The 21,121-nt window shown below is 35.9% G+C and overlaps 1 protein-coding gene across 1 annotated transcript; it reads right to left on the bottom strand.

The window, feature by feature from the left end:
* Window positions 1-4,255: 4,255 nt before the first annotated feature.
* On the bottom strand, window positions 4,256-19,125 carry LOC131049103 (phosphatidylinositol 3,4,5-trisphosphate 3-phosphatase and protein-tyrosine-phosphatase PTEN1). The gene is made up of 7 exons (XM_057983123.2): window positions 17,197-19,125; window positions 6,745-6,921; window positions 6,382-6,495; window positions 6,083-6,271; window positions 5,230-5,466; window positions 5,009-5,110; window positions 4,256-4,903 (listed from the first exon to the last, which is right to left on the bottom strand). Exons 1-7 carry the CDS (start codon window positions 17,320-17,322, stop codon window positions 4,760-4,762), a joined length of 1,089 nt encoding a protein of 362 aa, XP_057839106.1. The 5' UTR covers window positions 17,323-19,125; the 3' UTR covers window positions 4,256-4,759.
* Between the last annotated feature and the right edge of the window lie 1,996 nt (window positions 19,126-21,121).

Below are 21,121 nucleotides of genomic sequence, written 5' to 3'. Positions count from 1 at the left end.
TTATGCCCAATCAAGCCTGCAAATTCCCCTCATATCTGATCATAGAACTTAGTTTGTTGATGATTCAACTTTTTCTGCCATATATGCTAAGGTCAAACTCTAATTTGCCTTATAATGGAATTGTCTCAGATTGTGTTGAATTCGCCTTATTCATTTTATTAGGCTTGATTGGAAATTCACCTTACAATTTACCCTATAATCGTCCTAAAGTGGTGAAGTTCCTCCTTTATGCCCCATAATTGCTTGCATCAAACCCTTTCACTTATTCCCTGTAAAATTTAGGTTTCCGCTTCCCCACAAATTTGCCACTTTCAAATTGATGAAATTCAACCTAAATCTGATATCAACCAAGTCGGCAAATAAATTTCTTAGGTCTGATGAAAAACACCCCCAATATGCTCTTCTTTGTTCTAATTAAGATCTATTTTTGCCTCAATCTTGAATTCCACACGCTTCACTCAATCTAGAAATGGAAGTGAGAAAATGCAATTTTGGATCTAAATTCACTTTTTCAAAGTCTAATTTTAGTTTTCAAGGTTTGATCATGATCAAATGATGCACAGAATTAGGCTTCAAACATGTTGCTTTTGCTTCACCACAAGTTGAAATCGACCTCAAAACAAGTCTAATTGTGAATATAATGTTGAATGGTAATGAGGGTTTGCATCCAATTAGGTTTGCTTCTTTTGAATCCTTGCTAAAATGTGAACATTGTCTTGATATTGATCTTTGAAATTTCATCATCATTGTTGAGTCTTGATGTTGTATATTATTGAATGTTGATTCAGCTTTGCCTTGTGAAGACCTTCGTTTTGATCTTTATCCCTATGTTGATTAGCTCCTTATGATGTTGTCTTGCATCCAACTTTGAACCTGAAAAAGAAAACACAATTTAATTAAGAGATTAAACTTGAGAACAATGCCCTTTAAGTTTTGATTTTTGATCTCATCTTTCCCTAGTCTAATCCGATCCCCTGGCTTAATTCGTAGGCATGTTCTCAAATAATTTGCCGAAGACTAAATTGATGAGTGCTTGGAGTGATGGTTATGGCTAATGTTTTGTAGCAATTCTTTACTCTCTAAGTCCACCCTTATGCAGACTCGATACTTCATTAGACTTCATTTATTTTGCTCTTCCAAATAATTCACCCCTCAATTAGGGTCGACCTATGGCATGCTTTTGTTGAGCAGGTTTCATGAGATTAAAAAACCATTAGTATATGAGCATAGTTTTGGCCATTTCATGCACAACTCAAATGCATTAAATGGAGAGGTTTGTATAAGGTGTCGACTAGATATATGTTTTGATTTGTTTTTTTTTCTTTTTTGCAACCAAGTCGGCTAGGGCAAGATTTTATACCATCCTTCACGTATAAATAAGCACCCAACACCGAAGCATCAACTCATCTTTGACATTCAAATTCAATTTAAGTCTACTATGACTTTAAAGGACTGCAAATTAGGATTCTTCTTCTAATCCTCTAACTTGTAGGTTTGAATTACAAAATAGGTTAGGTCCGGCCTTAACTTTACACGTTTTATGAGGACCTGTGTCTTCATTTGGGTCGAGACTTATCAAATTTAGGTGCACATGCCACCTTTAGGGTCAATACCTATCCATGGGCTTACGCGCTTCATGAGGACCTATCTTTATCTGCTTAACACGGCTCGGCTTGTTTCTCCTTCACACATTTCAAAATAAGCCCCTTTGCTACATTTTAGGCCCACGCGCTTGACTAGGCCTGCCCTATTTGCTTGGGCGAGTTTTCTACCCCTGATTGCACAAAGTAGGGCACATTTTGCCCTCTTGATTGCAGAACCTTGGCACAAATCTTGTGTTCATTTGCACTGAGCTAAGTAGCTTTTTTAGTATCATTTACAAAAGTTGAGCGTCTTTTGATGCTCCATTTGCACATATTGATTTTGCTTGACCGACATATTCCCTTACATTTGCACAAATCTTTCTGACTTGGTCGACATTTGGAGGTTTAATTACACAAGGATTGTGAGATTTTGATGCTCATATGCACAACTTGGTGCAAATGTCATGTTGGTTTGCACAAGATGGCAAAATTTTACTCTTCATTTGCACAAAAATATCTAGGGGAAGGCTCATTTTGATGGATTATTTGCACAAGCAAAGGCAAAAATTTCACACTAAATTGCACAAACTTGGGCAGAATTTTCCCCCTCTGACACAAACTAGGGCAATTTTTAGAGGTTCGATTGCACAAATTGGGTGAAATTTTAACCCTCGGTGACACAAACTGGGGTGGTTTTTAGAGGTTCAATTGCACAAATTGGGCGGCCTTTTGAGGCTCATTTGCACAAGTTTGGAGTTGAATTTCACCTTTGCCTTAGATAAATTGCCCTTTGCTTGGGCAAATTTTCACCCCTCATTTGCACAAACTTGCTCTTGGTAAGCTAGTATCATGACCACAACTTGAACAAAAATTCAACTTGATCAATTTTCGTTTTCGCATCCCAATTCATCAACCTTAGACCATTTATCTAACATTGCCTTAGGTTATCTCATGGTCCTTGCCTCTCTAACATGGGTGCATTTCTAGGGTCCATTCACACAAAGACTGCTTGATGAGCAAGTCAGTGCGAGGACCATGCCTTGAGCAAAATTTTACCTTAGTCAAATTTTCACCTCCAAAATTTTGGATAAGTCTGAGGTTTTCACACTTCATCATTTGGATATTTCACATCATTGAAAACAATTCATGACATCAATTCCTCAAACTTACCCTTCGCCATACCAAGACCCTAGGGACCTATCCACACTTTCAAATGAGACTTATGGCGACTAACAAAACCCAGCCTCCTCACAAGCAAAGGTTAACGAATGAAGGACCAACACTAAGCCATTTTAACTAAACTAAAACCCTAAACCAAAAGCAAAAAAGTGGGGATCCCCATTTGCAATGGGGCGATGTGTGAAAATGTCACAACACAACCTTTGGTTAATTTTCTAGCATATTCCATACCTTCCCAAACAACAATAATGTCATCTAATATAAATATGTTTTTGATGACTCATGTTTCAATTCAAAATATTCAATTCAAATAAGTTTGTTTGCCTTAAAAGGGCTTCAAATTTTGTGTACATATCTAATAATTTCTATAAACTTTTATAGGCAAGTAATTGAGATTAATATGTCCTAACTCCCACTTTACCAATTACAAAAAATAAAACTACCTATATTATTCGACTAAACATTAATTTGTCACTTTCAAATTCCAATAAGCTTTTTTAACCTTATAAGACTTTAAAAATTTGTACACATCCAATAAATTTATGCGAACAATTCGCATATTTAAACCCCACAAGCAATATAATTTTAAAGATTCATGTCGTCCATATCTTTATAGCGTGAAGTTTAGAAGTAATACAGGAGATAATATGACATCTTATGGGGAATTTGTACACATCCAATAAATTTATGCGAACAATTTGCATATTTAAACCCCACAAGCAATATAATTTTAAAGATTCATGTCCGTCCATATCTTTATAGCATGAACTTTAGAAGTAATACAGGAGATAATATGACATCTTACAAGGAATAAGAACAAACCTATATAAAGAGATGCAATGCTAATAGCATCTTAAATGTAGCAAAAAATAATAATGGCACATTCATATTAAACAAGAGATTTTACTATGCAAAACTCTTTAAGGAAAAAAACCAGCAAAATGAGCACTCATATTAACTCAAATGTTCACTACATAATAAGGTACTTCTCACTTGTGCTTAACCTTAATTCATATATAAGTATTTATAGGCCCGTGACTATGTGAAACCAGAAGAAATATTATAATACTATGCATATAAAACCATGGGCAGAATAAACCACCCATAACAGCCCCAAAAAACAGGGGAATGGAGATGACTGGCCTTCCATACCCCCTAGCAGGAGTGCTGCCCCAGGCCCCACTAATGATGGTATGGTGTGCGGTCTATAAAGGATGGTCCTCGATTCTTCTATAGTTAGGGTTTATAGAAGAATCGAACACCAGCACCCCTGGTGATATAAAGCCCATATATGTCATTGTCATGAGAGAGATTTTATAGTGCTTTAAAATTTAAATTTACATACTACAATTCTAATAGCCGTTTGGATTGTTTAAGAGCTCCTATATAAATCTTACACCGTACAAAACAAGAAATCTTTAACACCTTTTTTGTTCACCCCCTATTTTCTTTCATAAGGCTTGCAATCATACTTACCAGTTGTAACAAAAACAAAACCAAAATATTTATATCTATTTTATAATACTTTCTACATGCATTTTCCTCAGTGTAAAGCAACTACCATGCAAAAAACTAATGTTTAACATACCTGCATTAAGCAGAAATGTAGGAAGACATCTGCATCTGCCTCTGGAAAAGACTGCAACAAAGATGCAAGACAGCATGGCCTTCATAACCACTGGTTGCAACGATGCCAAATTTTAGAAAACTAGAGCCGGATTTGCAATTACAGATAATGAAATAACAGAAGCTTCAGCAAAACCTGGCAAGACCCAAGTTCACATTCTAGTATGACGGTATATTGAAACTTTTACAAATAAGGATCATATTAGTTATGGCAAAGCAAGACAATGTTTCTATTGATACAAAAGGCCCTTGCATAAATCCATTTATATAAAATTGCATGCCATGAAGAGTCAAGAATGATGACTTTTAGTAGCCGTGTCAGGTAACATTAGTAGCATTCAGAAACAGAGTTGCTGATCTTGAATATGGGGTTAAAAAGAATCTTCAGTGCTTTCATGCGAAGGCAATCCTGGATACTGAGCTTCAGATGGTCCAAACAATAATTCCACACAGAAACCAGGCCCACATATAGATCTCCCTTTACGCCCTACTTTGTCTAGGTCCTGTTGAGAAAGCTGAAAAATGCAGAATGCATAAAATTTATTGAACTTGCTCCTTATGACATTCATTATCACAAAGAAAAAAATTTGCCTAAATTACATCTTCACATTTTGGCATACCTGTAACATGCTGTTTGTAATAAATGCAGTGTTGAAACAAGCATAAAATAGCCTACTGCCTATATTTTTATCATAGAAAACCACCCTTACGTCTCCCGCAACCTGTTAAATCGACATCAAACAAGATCAGCTGACAAAAGTTCCCAAAGGCAGCAAGAGATACATTAACAAGAAAAGAAGAATTCTTACTCGTACATTAACAAGAAAAGAAGAATTCTTACTCGTAGGGGTTTTTCAAAATAATAGTCAAGGCATGTTTTCTTGTAGATCACAGAACTCTCTGTGTCCATTTGCACAACAAAACGGGGTTGCTCTTGATCAGTTTTCCTTTCATCCTCTTCTTTGCGCAGGAAGGAAAGATAATATCTTGGACTGTTAGTCCTGTAGTATCCTCTTTTGACAGGTCTGCAATAGTTGTGAGTAATTTCTACTGCTGGTTGATACAACTGAAACGGTACCTGTTGCAACAAGAGGAACATTAGTAAATCACATTAAAAACAGAAAAAAATGCAGGAATATATAACGATAAATGTTTTTGTTTTTCCATTCTAGAAATTGTCTATATAAACCCTGATAGCTATATTGAATGTTTCTAATACATAAATCTCAAAATAGCATTTTACTAGGTGAAGAGGACAAATCTGCACTGCATATACTTGTTTCCCTATTATCCTTGATAGCTATAATGAATTCTTCTGATACATAAATCTCAGAAACAGCATTTTACTAGGTGGCGAGAACAAATCTGCCCTGAACATAATGCTAGTAAGATGTTTGAAGCTTCACGATTAGATAATGATATCCATCAACAGTTTATTACAGACAACTGCAACTAATCTCAAATTCTGTTTGAGATCAACATATATTTCAGAGGTTACTCAAAATTACAACCTTTGCTATGTGCAATGGTCCATGGATATAGCAACAGTAACTAACAACAAAGGAGAAATTCAAATACAAGCATAAACATATGTGGTAACTGCTACCAATAAACACACTGACAAGTAAATCATCCTTTATATTAACATTAATGTGTGAGCGTATGGACTAATCTTAAAGATATACAGTTTGTACCTCTCTTAATTCTGAAATCACAAACAGAACTTTGCTAATATTGATAGTATCATATAAGCGAATTCTTCGTAACTCTCTGCTTTTAACAGGAGGTAGGTGAACTTCGGGAGGCCCAACACGTGCTCCACTTGGGAATGTTAGTATCCTGCCCCAATATCCAACATAGCGTCGTTGACTTGCAATTGAGACCTAGGCAGCAGACAAGAAGAAAACAACTTTCTAAAATATGTGGAAACTATAACATAAATTAGTCTGGAAATTCATCGAAAGGGTAAAGAAAACTTATTAATTGCACTTACTCCTTCATTATTGGTGGTTCGACGATCAGCATACAACTGCAAAGCCTCATCCACTGGCATTCCTGTGTAAACAAGGTATGCACATACCATCAAACCTGTTCGGCCTTTGCCTGCCTGCCATGAGAAGTGAACACAAAAATAATCATAACTAAAACCACTCAACTAAGAGATTGACTTGTTTATGCACATACTTATTTACCACATAGGATACCAAGAAAATCATAAATAATGATAAAGAGAGGTGCAGAAAAAATAGAATTTTGTTTTAATCTTCTGTCATGAAGACAAACATAGGAGCTAACAAGATGTATAGTCGCAAGCCTTCAGATTAATCTCGAAGGAAGCTGGTGGGTTAACTTTTACCATGCAATGTATGACTGCCACATTTTGAGGATCACTTGAAAGCCAAGCATATACACTCTCACAAAACAGCTTCATTAATGATAACGGAGGGACATGATTGTCATCAAAAGGAAAAACTTCCACACGACCATGAAAGTGTACTGGATCATATGATTCTTCTATACAGAGATTGTACACCTGCATAATTTATAAGTCAGGAGCATGAATGATATTTTATTCAACTAACCATAATGCACAATAGTCATGATTATCAATTATGTCACAAGGATCATAGATACAAGATAAGATTCTTTAAAAACTATAAGCTAATACTTAAGCTAGGACAGAAAATAATGAAAACATGACCCAAAGTTGTTCTAGCATACCAGCTCTTGAAATAAGCAGAATCTGTGACGTCACGTTTCATTTAAGCCTAAACTTGTTGATTATAAGAAATCCTGTCCATCTGAATATGCCCCCTAACTAATCTTCTGTTTTCTACTCAAAAAGGAACAGGTGTTGAAGAACAACCTTAGTTTAGAAAACATACATGAAAAATAAATACAAAAAAATATATTGAGGATGTCAAAGTGACAACTAAGAAATGACAATTAAAAAATATCTATATAGAATGTTTATGTGACAAACTAACTTATAGATGTCCCTGAAGAAATAGGCTATGTAGCAGACAATGGAAAATTATAAGAAAATACCGATGAATAATCAATGACCATGAAAATATATGGGAACTGCATATGCTTGTAAACAGCTAAAATCATTCAAAAGATAACCTTGAAAGCATAAGCTATCCAGAAGACATTTAGACCATTTTCCAAATAGTTTAGTAGCTATTCATGTTCTAAACAAAAATTATTAATTGCTCATAATTTTAAAAGCAAATAGGTAGATGACGCCTATAAATGAAAGCAAAGAAGTCCAAGCAGAAAACAAAAAACAACACACACATTTAAAAAACAAAATTTTCTTGTTAATGTACGAGTAAGAATTCTTAGAATATTTTCTTGTGATACAAAATGGTAAGGTTTTTCAAAATAAGAATTCTTGTTAATGTACTTGTTATTAGAATATTTACCTTTTTAAAACAAGTCGATAAATTGAATATTTTTAAAAGGTAAATATTGGGACATCACCAAACCCAAACCTGGGTGGGGGATTTTAATACCACTTTAATACTTTATTGTGGTACCAACAACACCATATCACCATAGCACCCATTTATCAGAAATATCTGCTGTGGGCAACAGACCGTCTTCACATGGTATGGGATTTGAAGCTATGTCACTCAAATATGAATGCATCCTCTTTACCATTACACACCACACCCCTTTGTCAAATATAGTTAGAACTGACATCTCTTTTTAATTCATTTATGCTGATATTCTTGAATTAGATTCTTTGTGCCCATGATTAGGCATACTTGCCTCAAATTTTATGTTTTATTGAGCTAAAACAAATGAACACCTTACCATTTTGTATCACTATTGATCCAAAAAGAATTGAGGTTAATTAAGGAACATGGAAATATGTTCTTTTCAAAATTTGAAAATTTGCAAGAAAGAATCAAGGTGAATGAAGGAACATGAAAATATGCAAGTACCCACTGTTATATGAAAGATGAATTTGCTAAATGGTGAAAGCAACCAGCAAATGTGTGATCACAGTGGCATTTGCAAATATACCACGGTAAATGCCCATTAAATGCAGCATTTGCATATATAACATGGCAAACAATAAAATACCCTTGCAAATAAAGAAATACCAAGACAAATTCATAAGTTGCAAGCGATGAATTTGCTGTGGTGCAGGCAGCACTAAAGGAATTTATAAGGACGTGACTTTTGATATTTCATTTCCAGTCTTGGAAGCTTCCAATGCGTTATGTCACAAAACCATTTCCCAGATCCTAGAGCTTTTCTCCACCTTCAAGGCCAGGGGCTTGTCTTCAAGTTCAAGAAGGTAGATAGAGGATCATCAACAGATTAAGGATGAGTAATAGACTACTTTGAAAGTAGGTAAGCTCTCCTTCACTTTGGGCTCAACTTAAACCCAAAAGTATATTCTCCAATGTTCTTTGAAATAGATTTGCAAATCAAATAACATATGGCATTACTATTCCCAACTGTTGTCACTAGATCAAATAACTAATAACACCTTGCACAGGCACCGACAAATATGAGCTTCATTATAATCCCTTAAGGTGTTTTCATTTGTCATTACATACACAATGACATGGTGTAGACATACTCGTAATGGTTCTCTAATGAAATAACAGTTTTGGTTTGCTTAAATAGTTTCCTAATTTCGAAATTTGTAAAAAATGAACCACAAACATGTATATAACCTATTCTACTCCTACAACTAACCAAAACAGAGATGCTGTAAATGAAAATTTTTGATCTTGAACCAATAAGGGCCAATACCTACTCCATTGGGCAATTAAATAGAATATCAAGAAAACCATATATGTTTTCATATACAAATCAAAGGTTACATTTTATTGCAAAAAACATACTCAATGATCCATAATCAAAACTACAAAGACCCGTGTCTAACCAACTTTGGTTATTAGTTATTACAGATTATTTGTAATACATTGGGTGCTATCGCACATGCACCAAACCTTAGTTTCACTCATACCAACAAATGTGTCAAGAAGAAATAAATAACTACATTTATATCATTTCCCTGAATCTTGGCAAACAGCCATGGAGACATACTATTACAAAAGAAGTGCATTTGTAGACTCTACACTGTAAAAGATGTATTCATTCTTTTACAATTAAACTAACAAAGTTTCATGCCCTATAATAATCTACAAATTATTCCTGCCCAGAAAATCAGTTCAACAACCAACCCTTTGTATGAACAACTAACTGATATATAGAGATCTCTCTGCCCAATCTGCAATAAAAGAGCCTCAAGATGGTAAGATTGTGATGGTGTGAAGAAACCTATCATCATTCTTCTGACAGCTGCATTCCAAAACGTATGAAAATTGCTTGCAAAATGTCAAAATCCACACAAAAGGCATGAAAAAACATGCAACACACCTACAAATCCTCTTTTCATTTATTACACCCATGGATTTGACATGTTAGCCCTTGTCAATCCAAAATCTCTGCTGCAAAAGCATCACCATGGGATGCCACGAAGACATCAAGTCAACAAAACCCTAACCATCATATTAATAATAAAAGCCATCCCTGCAATTGAATCTTTTCAAATCAATATCTAGGTGATTAAACAACGAATTTTGGGCACCATTTGATCATATCTAACAACCACAAAGCTCCATCAAATCGATTTTGTGTTTTCGAGCCATTTCTACCTTTACCACTACAACTTACACAAAAATCCATGCCCATTTAGATGAACAATAGTTTTTGAATGAGAAACCCTAATCCAAATCATGATGACATCAGCCCTAGTAGTGGATAGTCCTTGTTAGCAAGAAATTTGGTGGAACATAAACAAGAGTTTTGAGTCCCAATGACTTTCTTAGTGTTGTAGTCTTATACCTTGGACTCGCTCCTATTAAGAGAACAGGAAATTAGATCCAAACAAGAGATTATATAGTTAACAAAATATCAAGAACATACATAACACATCATATTGGAAACCAAAAATATTTGTATTATTTATATAATTTTAGTACATCATATACATCCTTATAACTCCTTATACCCTTCTATACAGTCATATCATACATATTTATCTCTAACTTCTATATATTCTTCTCTATATACCTCTCTCATACTAGGGATTACAACATACAATATATTTATATCTAGGAGATGGGACATGACCCATACCTAGTATCCCTAGTCTACATGCTATGTTCCAACTCCTAGGCTTTGCGGGCTTGATGCAACAAGATGTGATATGTTTCCTAGAACTGTATCTGACTGCTACTTTCCCTGCCAACAGTCCTCTAAACATGTAGAGGAGTAGGTGAGCATGATAATGAAAAATGGCAAGTGTTGGACTTCAAGGGTCAAGGATGACATGTGGTTCACACCTTACGCTGGGGTGTTGGGGTTTGTGGGCAGTGAGGAAATCAAACCATTAAAGCATGTGAGAAGGGAAAATTCTAGGATTCAACTACCTGGAACTGGGTATGGATTCGATCTCTGCCGGCTTGGGCCCCTTCTCCCCCTACGCCGCTGATCTTCGCTGCAATCGAGGGTGGCCTATCATTCTATAGGCCCCTACTATTCTAAAGGGGGTGCCCACCCCCCTTTTTAAAGGTTCGTGACTACCTTATGATAGATACTCGAGGAGAGGAAAGACCAATTTGCCAATGAATGTAGGGGAAAAGCGGAGTGAAAGTGGGGAACAAGTAAATGGTATGTTGAGATGAAGATGTTAGACTTGTGTGAATATTGTCAGTGTTGTCATTGATGTTAGATCTGGTTATCTGGTTTGGACCGGATGGTGCATGTTGATGAAGTTGCAGTTTTGGTGTTGCTGGAAGATAGGTATGTATGACAAGCATGAAATATGATCTACTGGAGTCATTTCCTGAAGATCTTCATCTCCGGAATCTTGAGGTGTGTTTATTTTGGTCCCGGTATCAATTGTGTGTTCCAGCATCGATTATGTTAGTTGTATCTATCACATTTTGTGGCCCAGAATCTGTGGTATGTGTGGTATCTATATGTTGGAGTTTAGAGTTGTTGTGCTTGGAGTTTTGTGATTATGAGTCTGTATCTATGGGTTCGGTTGACCCCTGTTCTATTCCGGTAATTAAGGTATATGCATCGGTGAAAGAATTGTATAAAGGAAGCATGTATAGATCTTGTAGAGACCGACTTGGTTATCATGTTTTTTGGTTAAGACTTTATTGGATAACGTGTTGTTCCGAGCAGCATATTACTTGTGCTTGGCCGACATATTATCCCGATATGTAAGCCTTTTGGTATATATATGTGTGTACATGCGGTATGGAAGTATGGATAGTGTGTGTGTGAGAAGCGGTAGATAAGAGTGCAGTGTGTGAAGTGTGAGTTGTGGACAACGAAGCAGTTGGAGCAGAGTCAAAGTGTGAACAGTGTTGCAATAATCCCTCACCGGATCGGCTGCAAGTGATTGGTTTGGCAAAACAACGCAGTAATCGTAGTAATCCTTCACCGGATCTACTGCAGGTGTTAGTGGATAGTGGTACAAAGATCTTTTACCGAATCTGCTGTAAGTTTTATACGTTAAGATCTGAGCTTAACCTTGAACTGATTTCATGCATTTGGAGATGCAACTTTCCTCAGTTCATTTATATCTATTGCAATGAGCATTCCGATAGTGAGTCATCTAGCAGTGAGCCACCCATTTTGTAAACACCATATAACTAGTTATATTATCTTGAGAGTTACACTCTCCGCAATTTTTCCCATTTGGATTTTCCACATATAAGATCCGATGTTCCTTTTGTGGCTGTGTTTCTTGTTTATTATGCATTTGTTATTTTATGTTGATGAGCTTTATTGATAATATGATATATCAACAAAGGTTAAGTAGTTGTGAAAGATTTAGAATCTATGGGAATACTGATTCACCTCCCCCCCCCCTCTCAGTATTCTGATTCGTTCAACCAATCCAACAGAAGTCCCCACTATCCTAATAAGATGCAAAGAGAAATGGAGATGGGTGAAAAGGCATGCTTGGCAAGGAAACTCTAGCACTTTGCACAAACTTAGATATTTTAGCCTACAACTAACACACAACATTTTTTGGGATTTTGACAACTACACCACATTACAGGCTCACAAGTGATAACAGTGGATAGCTCATAGGCAATTTTGGCCAAGGGCGACCCACTTAAGAATTATCAAATCAATTATAAATGGTTGGCCAAGTATGGTCAAGACACACACAAAGGGAAGGGACTCAAGAAAAAATTGACATCGCAAGATTGATTCCCAACACCATGACTTCTTAAGAGGAGGCTAGGAGCATATTGAAGTTGTTCGGAAACCATGGAGAAGTGTAGGACACCATTATCAAGCACTAAGAGCACAATGCCAACTCACAATAAATCAAATCGAGGATTGAAGCAGTCATCCAAGTTGTACTTCCTCCCACTTGTACTGATTTACATGTAACACAATAGATAGAAGTGTTATTGGCAACTACCCAGCTGTATTTTCTCTCCCCATTAGGAGGTTTCCTAGGTGAAAACTGATATATACTTGCTTGTCTTTTCTTTAATTTCCAGATTAAATGAACATAGTTCAGCTTCAAAAGGACAAGATAATAGTTCTAAATAAAGCATACTACTATATTATTAATTTGCAATCCACAAAACATAACTTTTGTATACAATTACAAATCAACAATCCTATTGAAGGATCATGGAGTGTGATCTGAAATGTTGATGAAATTTAGATGAACACAATTTTCTCTAGAAGCTCTTTTACTCCATCTCATGGCCTGGGGAAATCTCATGTTCATTGTAGTTACAATATTGAATTTCGCTAACAAAACACATTTCTATACCTATCCTCTTGAACAATGGAGCCTGTATGCAGAAAGCTCAGCAAAATGTTTAATATACACAATATCCCAAGCACACAAACTTTGAAACCTACTAGTAATTTATATTTCGTACATTTTTTGTTCTTCTATAGATATGCTTTAACTGTTCTCAACAAGAATCTATGCAGTTCCATAAAAAGACCCTAAACTAGAATAAGAGATGGCTATAGGGCTGAATTGCTGTGTGCTCTATTATGACAGCTAGGCACATCTTCGATTTGAGCAATTGATCATTTTGGAGTGCCTCAATCAAATGACACTCCAGGAGGACAATTCATTCAAATGATCTATGAGTGAATTTATATTAAGTCCAATTCAATATATTTCTCTTCAACAATCCAAACTACAAAACCTAGCATTAAATTCAATTAGTAAACTTCCTATCTTAAGCTGAAAGAAAAAGATCTTCATCTTTCCTCAAGCTACAAGTTCCCATCTTTAATGATTCTCACACAAATTCTTGCATACCACTCCTACGGTGCCCAGCCCTCTAATTCAATCTAGGCAACATTGATTATAAATTCTCAGTATCAAGGGCCTCCTGGTCAACCATTACCCAGGACACTGATTACAAAGGCAGGTGCACATTACTAGCTTTTTTCTCTACCTATGGTTCATTTACATTGGGTGTTAGGATAAGCTCCAAAGGAAGTGCACAAGCTTTTTCGCAGGATTTTTAATCTTGGTACACTTAATTCTAGACACTCCACCATGTCCTCCATTTGCCCTCTTGTGGTAGTGAGAATGCTCCCATCAATTCTTCGTGCCCAAACCTTGCTATAGATGTGTGACAGCGCCAATTACCAGTGTTAATCTCCAAACTTTATCAGCTCCTCGTCTAATTTAGGGATTCTTCCCTCACATGATCATTTGTTTTGGTTCATAAGGTTTGGGATTTTAAATTTTTACTGCTATAGGTTCCCCCCTTAGCCGTGTCCCCCTGCGTCCAGCTACTCCTCCTGCTCACACACCCACCTACCCCTCTAATTATGTCAAGATTGCATATATTTTTTTATACTTGACTACTTTATTTCTTCCTACGGTTTTTCTTTCTTTCAAAAGATTTATAATGTTGGAAAAGCCTTGCCCTGTATATCAAAGTTGCAAGTAAATCTGATTTCTACAACCCCCAGCAAAGTAAGAATACAATGAGTACAAATGATGGCATAAGGAGAAATGAAAGATAAGAAGAGGAAGAGATCAGAAACCTGATAAAATTGCCAACTGGCTGCAGCAAATAATTCTGAACCAGTCAGCTAGTTCCAAAATTGCTAGGGAACAGTATGAAAAGCAAAGCTTAGTTATCAAATCTTCAATAATGTTTTGTGCATTACAATCACACTCTACATCAAATTCCTGACTACAGAATAATTTCAATCTGCTTCTTAATCTCTTAAAGGTTTTGAATCTGAAAGCAGATGGTTTTACAAAATATTCAACACGTGACTCCTTAGGAAAACAGACCATAAAAATGCATTGACTCTCTTAGATAATGTAGTTTTTCTTCTTTATTGATAAACAATTTAACTGTTGCTTGATTAGAAACCATCCAGATCTGCCATATATTTTGATACAAACAAGACAAAGCTATAGGAAAAATGGATGAGACCCATAGGAGTTTTGAGAAAATTTATCATTTTGGCATATGAACATCTTCATTAAGTAACAAACAGAAGAGGAAATTTATCATTTCGACATATTAACATCTTCATAAGTAACAAACAAAAGAAGATAAATTATATGTTTCTAAAGATAATCATCTTTCCTTACAACGCTAGAAATCACATTCAAGAGTTGAACTTATAGAAAGAAAGAAAATTTCTCTGCAAATAAATATCAAAGTTTGATATGAAGAGCCCAGCAGAACACACAATAATAAATCCCAAATCATGAAAAAGTACAATTAAAGTATTTTTTTTACCATACTGCAAAAAAAATCACTATTAAGTTATTAACTAAGGGAAATTAGCAAAAATTCTCACAGCTAATTTCAAATAGCTGAATAAAACTAAACCCACTTGATCCATAATTGCCAAAGAATAGACGAAATGCACCTCCAAATGTAGACCAAAAAATAACTTTTCACAGTGAAACCTCTGCAAAAATAGATCTAAGGTAGCTTCAAAGAGCTAGGCAGAAATGAATCTACTAAACCTAAGACCCCTGACAAAAAAGACGAGGGAATTATTTGTAAAAATCATCACAGCTAATTTCATATAAGTAGAGAGAAATAAGCCATTAAAAATTTAATTCCAAAACTCTAACACATATATAAAACATTTTTCTGATTCTGGTGCCAAAAATAACTATAAGCAGAAGGAATTTTCTGCAAAAAACAATTACAGCTAACTTCAAATAGCTAAAGAGAACTCAACCTAACAAATCCAGAATTCAAGATGTCTGATGAACGATAGAAGTGTCCCCGATTTTGGTGCAAAAAATTCTCAATTCCCAGAAAAAAAATTCTGAAAATAGCATCAAACTAATTTGAAATACCTAAAACATAGAGTTCTTAAGCTGCTAAATCTAAAAATTCCTGACAAATAGAAGTAATTATTCTCCAATTCAAGTGCAAGAAATCTATACTCTCACGATTAGTTCTCTGTTAAAGACCATCAAAGCTGCCTTGACTCAAGCTGCTAAATAGAGAATCAGGGAAAAAATGTTTCTCTAATTATGGGGTAAAAAATTAAAAAGCTGTTCAAATATTCACAGAACTTTCTGAAATTGTTCTGGATATTGGAGTGCCAATAAGTTACTATTCTACCTCAAAACAGCTATGACCCACATATCAAATATTGTGAAGAAATAAAAAAACTCAAACCTCTTACCAAAAGCATTAGTTTCAGTGCAGAACATCGGATTTTTCTGAAAACTGCTGTGACAAAAGGATTTAGCACCACATTAAAGAGAGCCATGAAACTATGTCCTACAAATGCCTAGCAATCCCAAATTAACAAGAAGCAAACCCACATTTTTAAAGAGAATGAATTTCCCCACACAATAAGGGGAGATTAAATTTAGCCAGGGATCAAGGATTTTCACTTTATGCTAAAAAAATGGAGATTGAAAAAAAAGACATGCAATCCAAATCTCTTAACAGAGATAATTAATTACAGCGCAGAACCTCATTTTTATTTTCTCAAACTGCTGTGACAAAAGGATTTAGCAGGACATTAAATAGAGTCATGCAAGTTCATTACTAAACCCACATTTTTTAAAAGAGTGATTTTTTCTACACAATAAGGGGAGACTAAACTTGGCCGAGGATCAAGGATTTTCACTTTATGCTAAAAAATGCAAACTGATAAAACAAACATGGAATCCAAATCTCTTACCGGAAATAATTAATTATCGTGCAAAATCTCATTTTTATTATCTGAAAGTGCTGTGACAAAAGGATTTAGCAGGGCATTAAATAGAGCCATTATAGTTCGTCCTATAAATGTCTAACGTGTCAGATTTGACAAGAATAGAATCCATGTTTTAAGAAAAGCATAAGTGCTTCCACATGAAAGGACAAAGGGAAAACGAATTTGATTCAAAGAATCAAAAATTCTCACTTTGTGCCTTGAAAAGAAAAAACAGGAAAAAGGGTAAATAGAAAACAAATAGCAATTAAACTGAGCATGTTTTTGCCTTAAAAAAATTGAAGTTGGTTTTGCAGGTTTTTCATTTTTAAGGCAGTTCAAAGTTATTGCACAGAAACTCACAAATTTTTCAAAGCTAAATATGTCCAACCGTGAGAACTTGAAAAGTTCAATAAAATCTATGAAATGTAAGAAGAGAATAATGATCAAAGGCTTCTGATATAAACATACAACAATTTTAATAAATTTTGGATCTTAGGTTCCCACAGGAAGATATTTCAACAAGTTTTTCTGGATAAGACTTTGTTATGTTTGGGCACTATTTAGTATTTACCTTGTAATGGCCGGCATGGCGCATATCAAGCACTCTCTTGACCTGCCAGAGAGGATTCCTATACATTGCCCGCATGTGTTCAGCGGGGAACGACATGGCCAGAATTCGATCAGTGATATAAGACATGTCTAGATCAAATCCCGCCACAACCAACCTCCTCCGCTTCTTTGAAACGAGGTTTCGAATGTAGTGAACCCCTGACACAAAACTGATAAGCTTGTGGTGACTGCTGTTTCCAATTTCCCCATCCCCGGGACCACGTTTTGAAAACTTGGCCCCCGTTGTGCCCGACCCTGAATATATCCCTTGAAAACCCCCCCAAAAAAAAAACCTAGCCTGCTAATTTATAAGTTTTCCTTCCAACTTTGGCCAATAAACACATAAATTTTATCAATTTGCCAGCTTTTGGCCGAAATTTGTCCTTCAAATCCCCAGCTTTGATAAACTTAGAAGTTTTTCCTTCTGAATTCAGCCCAAGAACCCTGAGATTTTGAAAGCGCAACAGTTGTCCTTTCAATTTCAGCCAAGAAAACCGTGAGATTTTGAAAGCGCAACAGTTGTCCTTTCAATTTCAGCCAAGATAACCCTCAGATTCTGAATATTTATGCAAATTTTCTTCTTATTTTGGCCAGGAAAATCTGCAATGTAAGTCCACAGTTTCCCTTCCAGATATGGCCAAGATCACCTGAGGTTTTAGAACTCTACAGTATACCTTCAAATTCCGGAAGAGAAACACATAGATTTTGAGATTTTACCAGTCCCCTTATGTTCGCCCCAAGAAACCCTGAGATTCTACAACTTTTCAAGTTTCCTCTCGATTTGGGATAGTCAAACCTGAGAATTTTGTAAAGTTACCAGTTTTTTGCAGATTTCGTAAGAGACACCCTGAGACTTTGCAATTGCATCGGTTTCGTACCGATTTCGGCCAAGTAACCCTGAGACTTTGAAAATTTAACAACTTTCCTCCCAAATTAAACAGACAAACCATGACATTGTGTAGATAGACCAGTCTTCTGCGGATTTCGACCAGGAAAATCCTGAAGTTTTGTAAACTTACAGTTTTCGGTCGACAGACCGTGAGAAGTCAAAAGGTTACCAGTTTCCTGCCGATTTAGGCCGCGCAACCCTGTGATGTTGTAAGTTTACCAGTTTCCTACTGATTTAGCTCGGGAAACCCTGATACTTTGTATATTTACCAAATTCCAACCGATTGCAACAGCGAACCCCTGAGATGTTGAAAATTTAACAATATTCACTTTAATTTCAATGAAGAACCCCCTCGATTTTGTAAACAGTTTCCCATCAAAATTCACCCTGAACCCAAATGACTATAAACTAGTCAATTTTTCTTCGAATTTCGGCCGAGAAACCACCAGATTCTGCAAATTTCACAGCTCAGTTCAATCTCGGCCGAATAGACGAACCCCAAGATCTTTAGGATTTTGTATATCTTCTCTCTGTTTTCTTACTGCTTTCCTTTTCTCTTCAGGAACAATGTTTATGCTTGCTTCTCTTGCTCCACCTCTGTTCCATCTCAGCTGCCGACCATACCACGCCACAATTCCCTTCCAGCCAACATAAAATCAACCCAGCATTTCCACATTCTCCGGCGATGGATTAGCAGGCAATCTACTGGCTTCAACGCACAACATTTGGATCCAAATGCCGTACGAAGAACAAATAAATAGTATGAATATTACAACTGCTCTGATATGATTATTTCTGTTGGAATTTGTGATGGCTATTCGTGGCTTAGAGCTGAAGAGACTGGGGGAAACTGATTTTTTCTCCACTACACGCAACGAAAACCCGATTTTTCGTTTGCTTGGCGTTGACTGAAATCGAAACTCCTTTTGTCGCCTCCATGTGTTTTTTAGCGGGGGTTTTCGTCTTGGGGGATTCGAACTGGCGCCCTGATAAAGACCAGCATAAAGTTAAATAATTGGTGTATATACTCCCTGGTATGTGCATGCTCTGTATGTGTTTCGAATCGCGGTGGAGGGTAAAAATTTAAAAGTTAAAAAAGTATTTTTTAGGAATTTTGTATTATTAAAAGATTTGAGGACTTTTCTAATAAATGTAAAAGCGTATAAAAAGGTTTTCTCCTCTCTCATTGGCATTCAAGGGAAATAATACACCTCGGTAGGGTCTTTTTCTTTGAATTGTATTGCTTTATTTGACTTTGCTCCATTGGAGGCAGAATATGACAGGCATTTGTTTGTTTGTTTGTTTCTTGTGGTTGGTTTCTTGGGTATGAAGCCTCGCCATATTAAGGGGCTTAGCTTAGTATAGAGTTAATTTGGTTTGTGTATTTTTTATTTTTTTTTTTTAAAGTTATATGTCTAGTATTTTTTAAATTGTTTTTTATTTAAAAAAAATAATGTGATTAAATGTGTGTTAGTATGAATGTTTGTATATTAATAAATAATTAGGTGTACATTTATTTTATGTTATTGGAGTGTCATAAATTGTAACTTTTTACAATTTCACATCCGTCTTTCCATCCTTACTTTAGTATGCCTCTTTTTTTATAATGTTTCGAGATTAGTTAGGGTTTCATATTATTTTAAATTTCAATGCATTTTATTTCCCACTTAAATGTCGTCAATCCTAATATTAATTCACATAGATGAGATAACAATAAGAACTAGGAAGCACAATTTGAAAACTAAATAAAATACGCAAACCAAAGGCCTCCTTTGAGATATCCCATCCTCCTCTATTTTTGAGGACCTTGAAGGTGTTGAATTGTTGGCTCTCAGCAAGCAATGACCTCCAAAGTGGCAACTCAAAAGTTGAGTAGCTATATGGTCATGATAATGCAAATGCATGAGGCTAGGATGATTTGATGCATGATTATAACTAGGATGATTGATTAGCTAAAATGAGAATTAAGCTACATGATTTGATAATTGAAACTAGATTAACATGATAAAAGTCATTCTAAGCATGCTAGTATTTGATCTAAAATGTTAATTATGCTAGATGGTATGATGTAAAATGCCTATAATAACAATACAAAAACTATGAATGCAAGGGATCTTTATTGCTCCAAAATGAGGGGTATTTATAGGAATTCCAAGGCCAAAGCTGAGGTGGCAAGAATCGATGGTCTGGATTCAATCTGAAGATATCAAGGGCTAAGATTGAGGAAGTTAGAGAAGAGGTTGGAGGAAGGGACACGTGTCATCTATGTGGTGACAAGTGTCAAGGAACCTTGCTCATGAGAGGGCAAGTGTCCAAGGGAGAAGACATGTGGCAAAAGTGCCATGTGTCTCAAGGAGGAGATATCCAACCCACAAGAGGTTAGGATGGGGTTAGTTAAACCTAGGATTAGATAGAATGGGTTAGGTTAGGGTTGGTTAGGAGTTAGGAGCCATGTGCTCGATTTGAATTTTGAAATTCAAATATTAGGAAAAGATAATTAATTTCAACAAATTAAGAATTTTTGAATCTTAATTAGGAATTAGAAGAATTGAGTCATATTCCCTCGGTCATCAAGGATGCAGATAATCAAGAGTTGTTGGCATTATGTGAACCGGTATGAGGACATAATAACATTGTATGATTGTCATTGATGTCAATATGCTGAAGACGTGAGAACCGGCATATGTGAGAACCGGTATAACACTGTGAATCGGCATTTGTGCCAAAGTGAAGCAGTATGTTTGTTCAAGGTGAACCGGCATATGGTTATGGGAACCGGCACATGGAAGCATTGTATGACTACCGGTTGGTAGTCTCAACTTCAAGGTTTCCGGTTGAAGTGCTTCAAGCCTGTGTGGCTCAACTGATGACTTTGTGTGATGAGTTAGCATGGTAACGAAGAACAGATTGTGTTGCCACGTAAGCCTTGTGCGCGTGAAGGATCTTGCATGAAGGAAATTGTTCCTATCTACCTCGGGAATGTGCGAAATCTGTAAAA

Source organism: Cryptomeria japonica, chromosome 3, assembly GCF_030272615.1.
Source record: "Cryptomeria japonica chromosome 3, Sugi_1.0, whole genome shotgun sequence".
NCBI lineage: Eukaryota > Viridiplantae > Streptophyta > Pinopsida > Cupressales > Cupressaceae > Cryptomeria > Cryptomeria japonica.
Note: the sequence above shows the minus strand (reverse complement) of the source record. Positions and strands in the feature narration are given on the sequence as shown.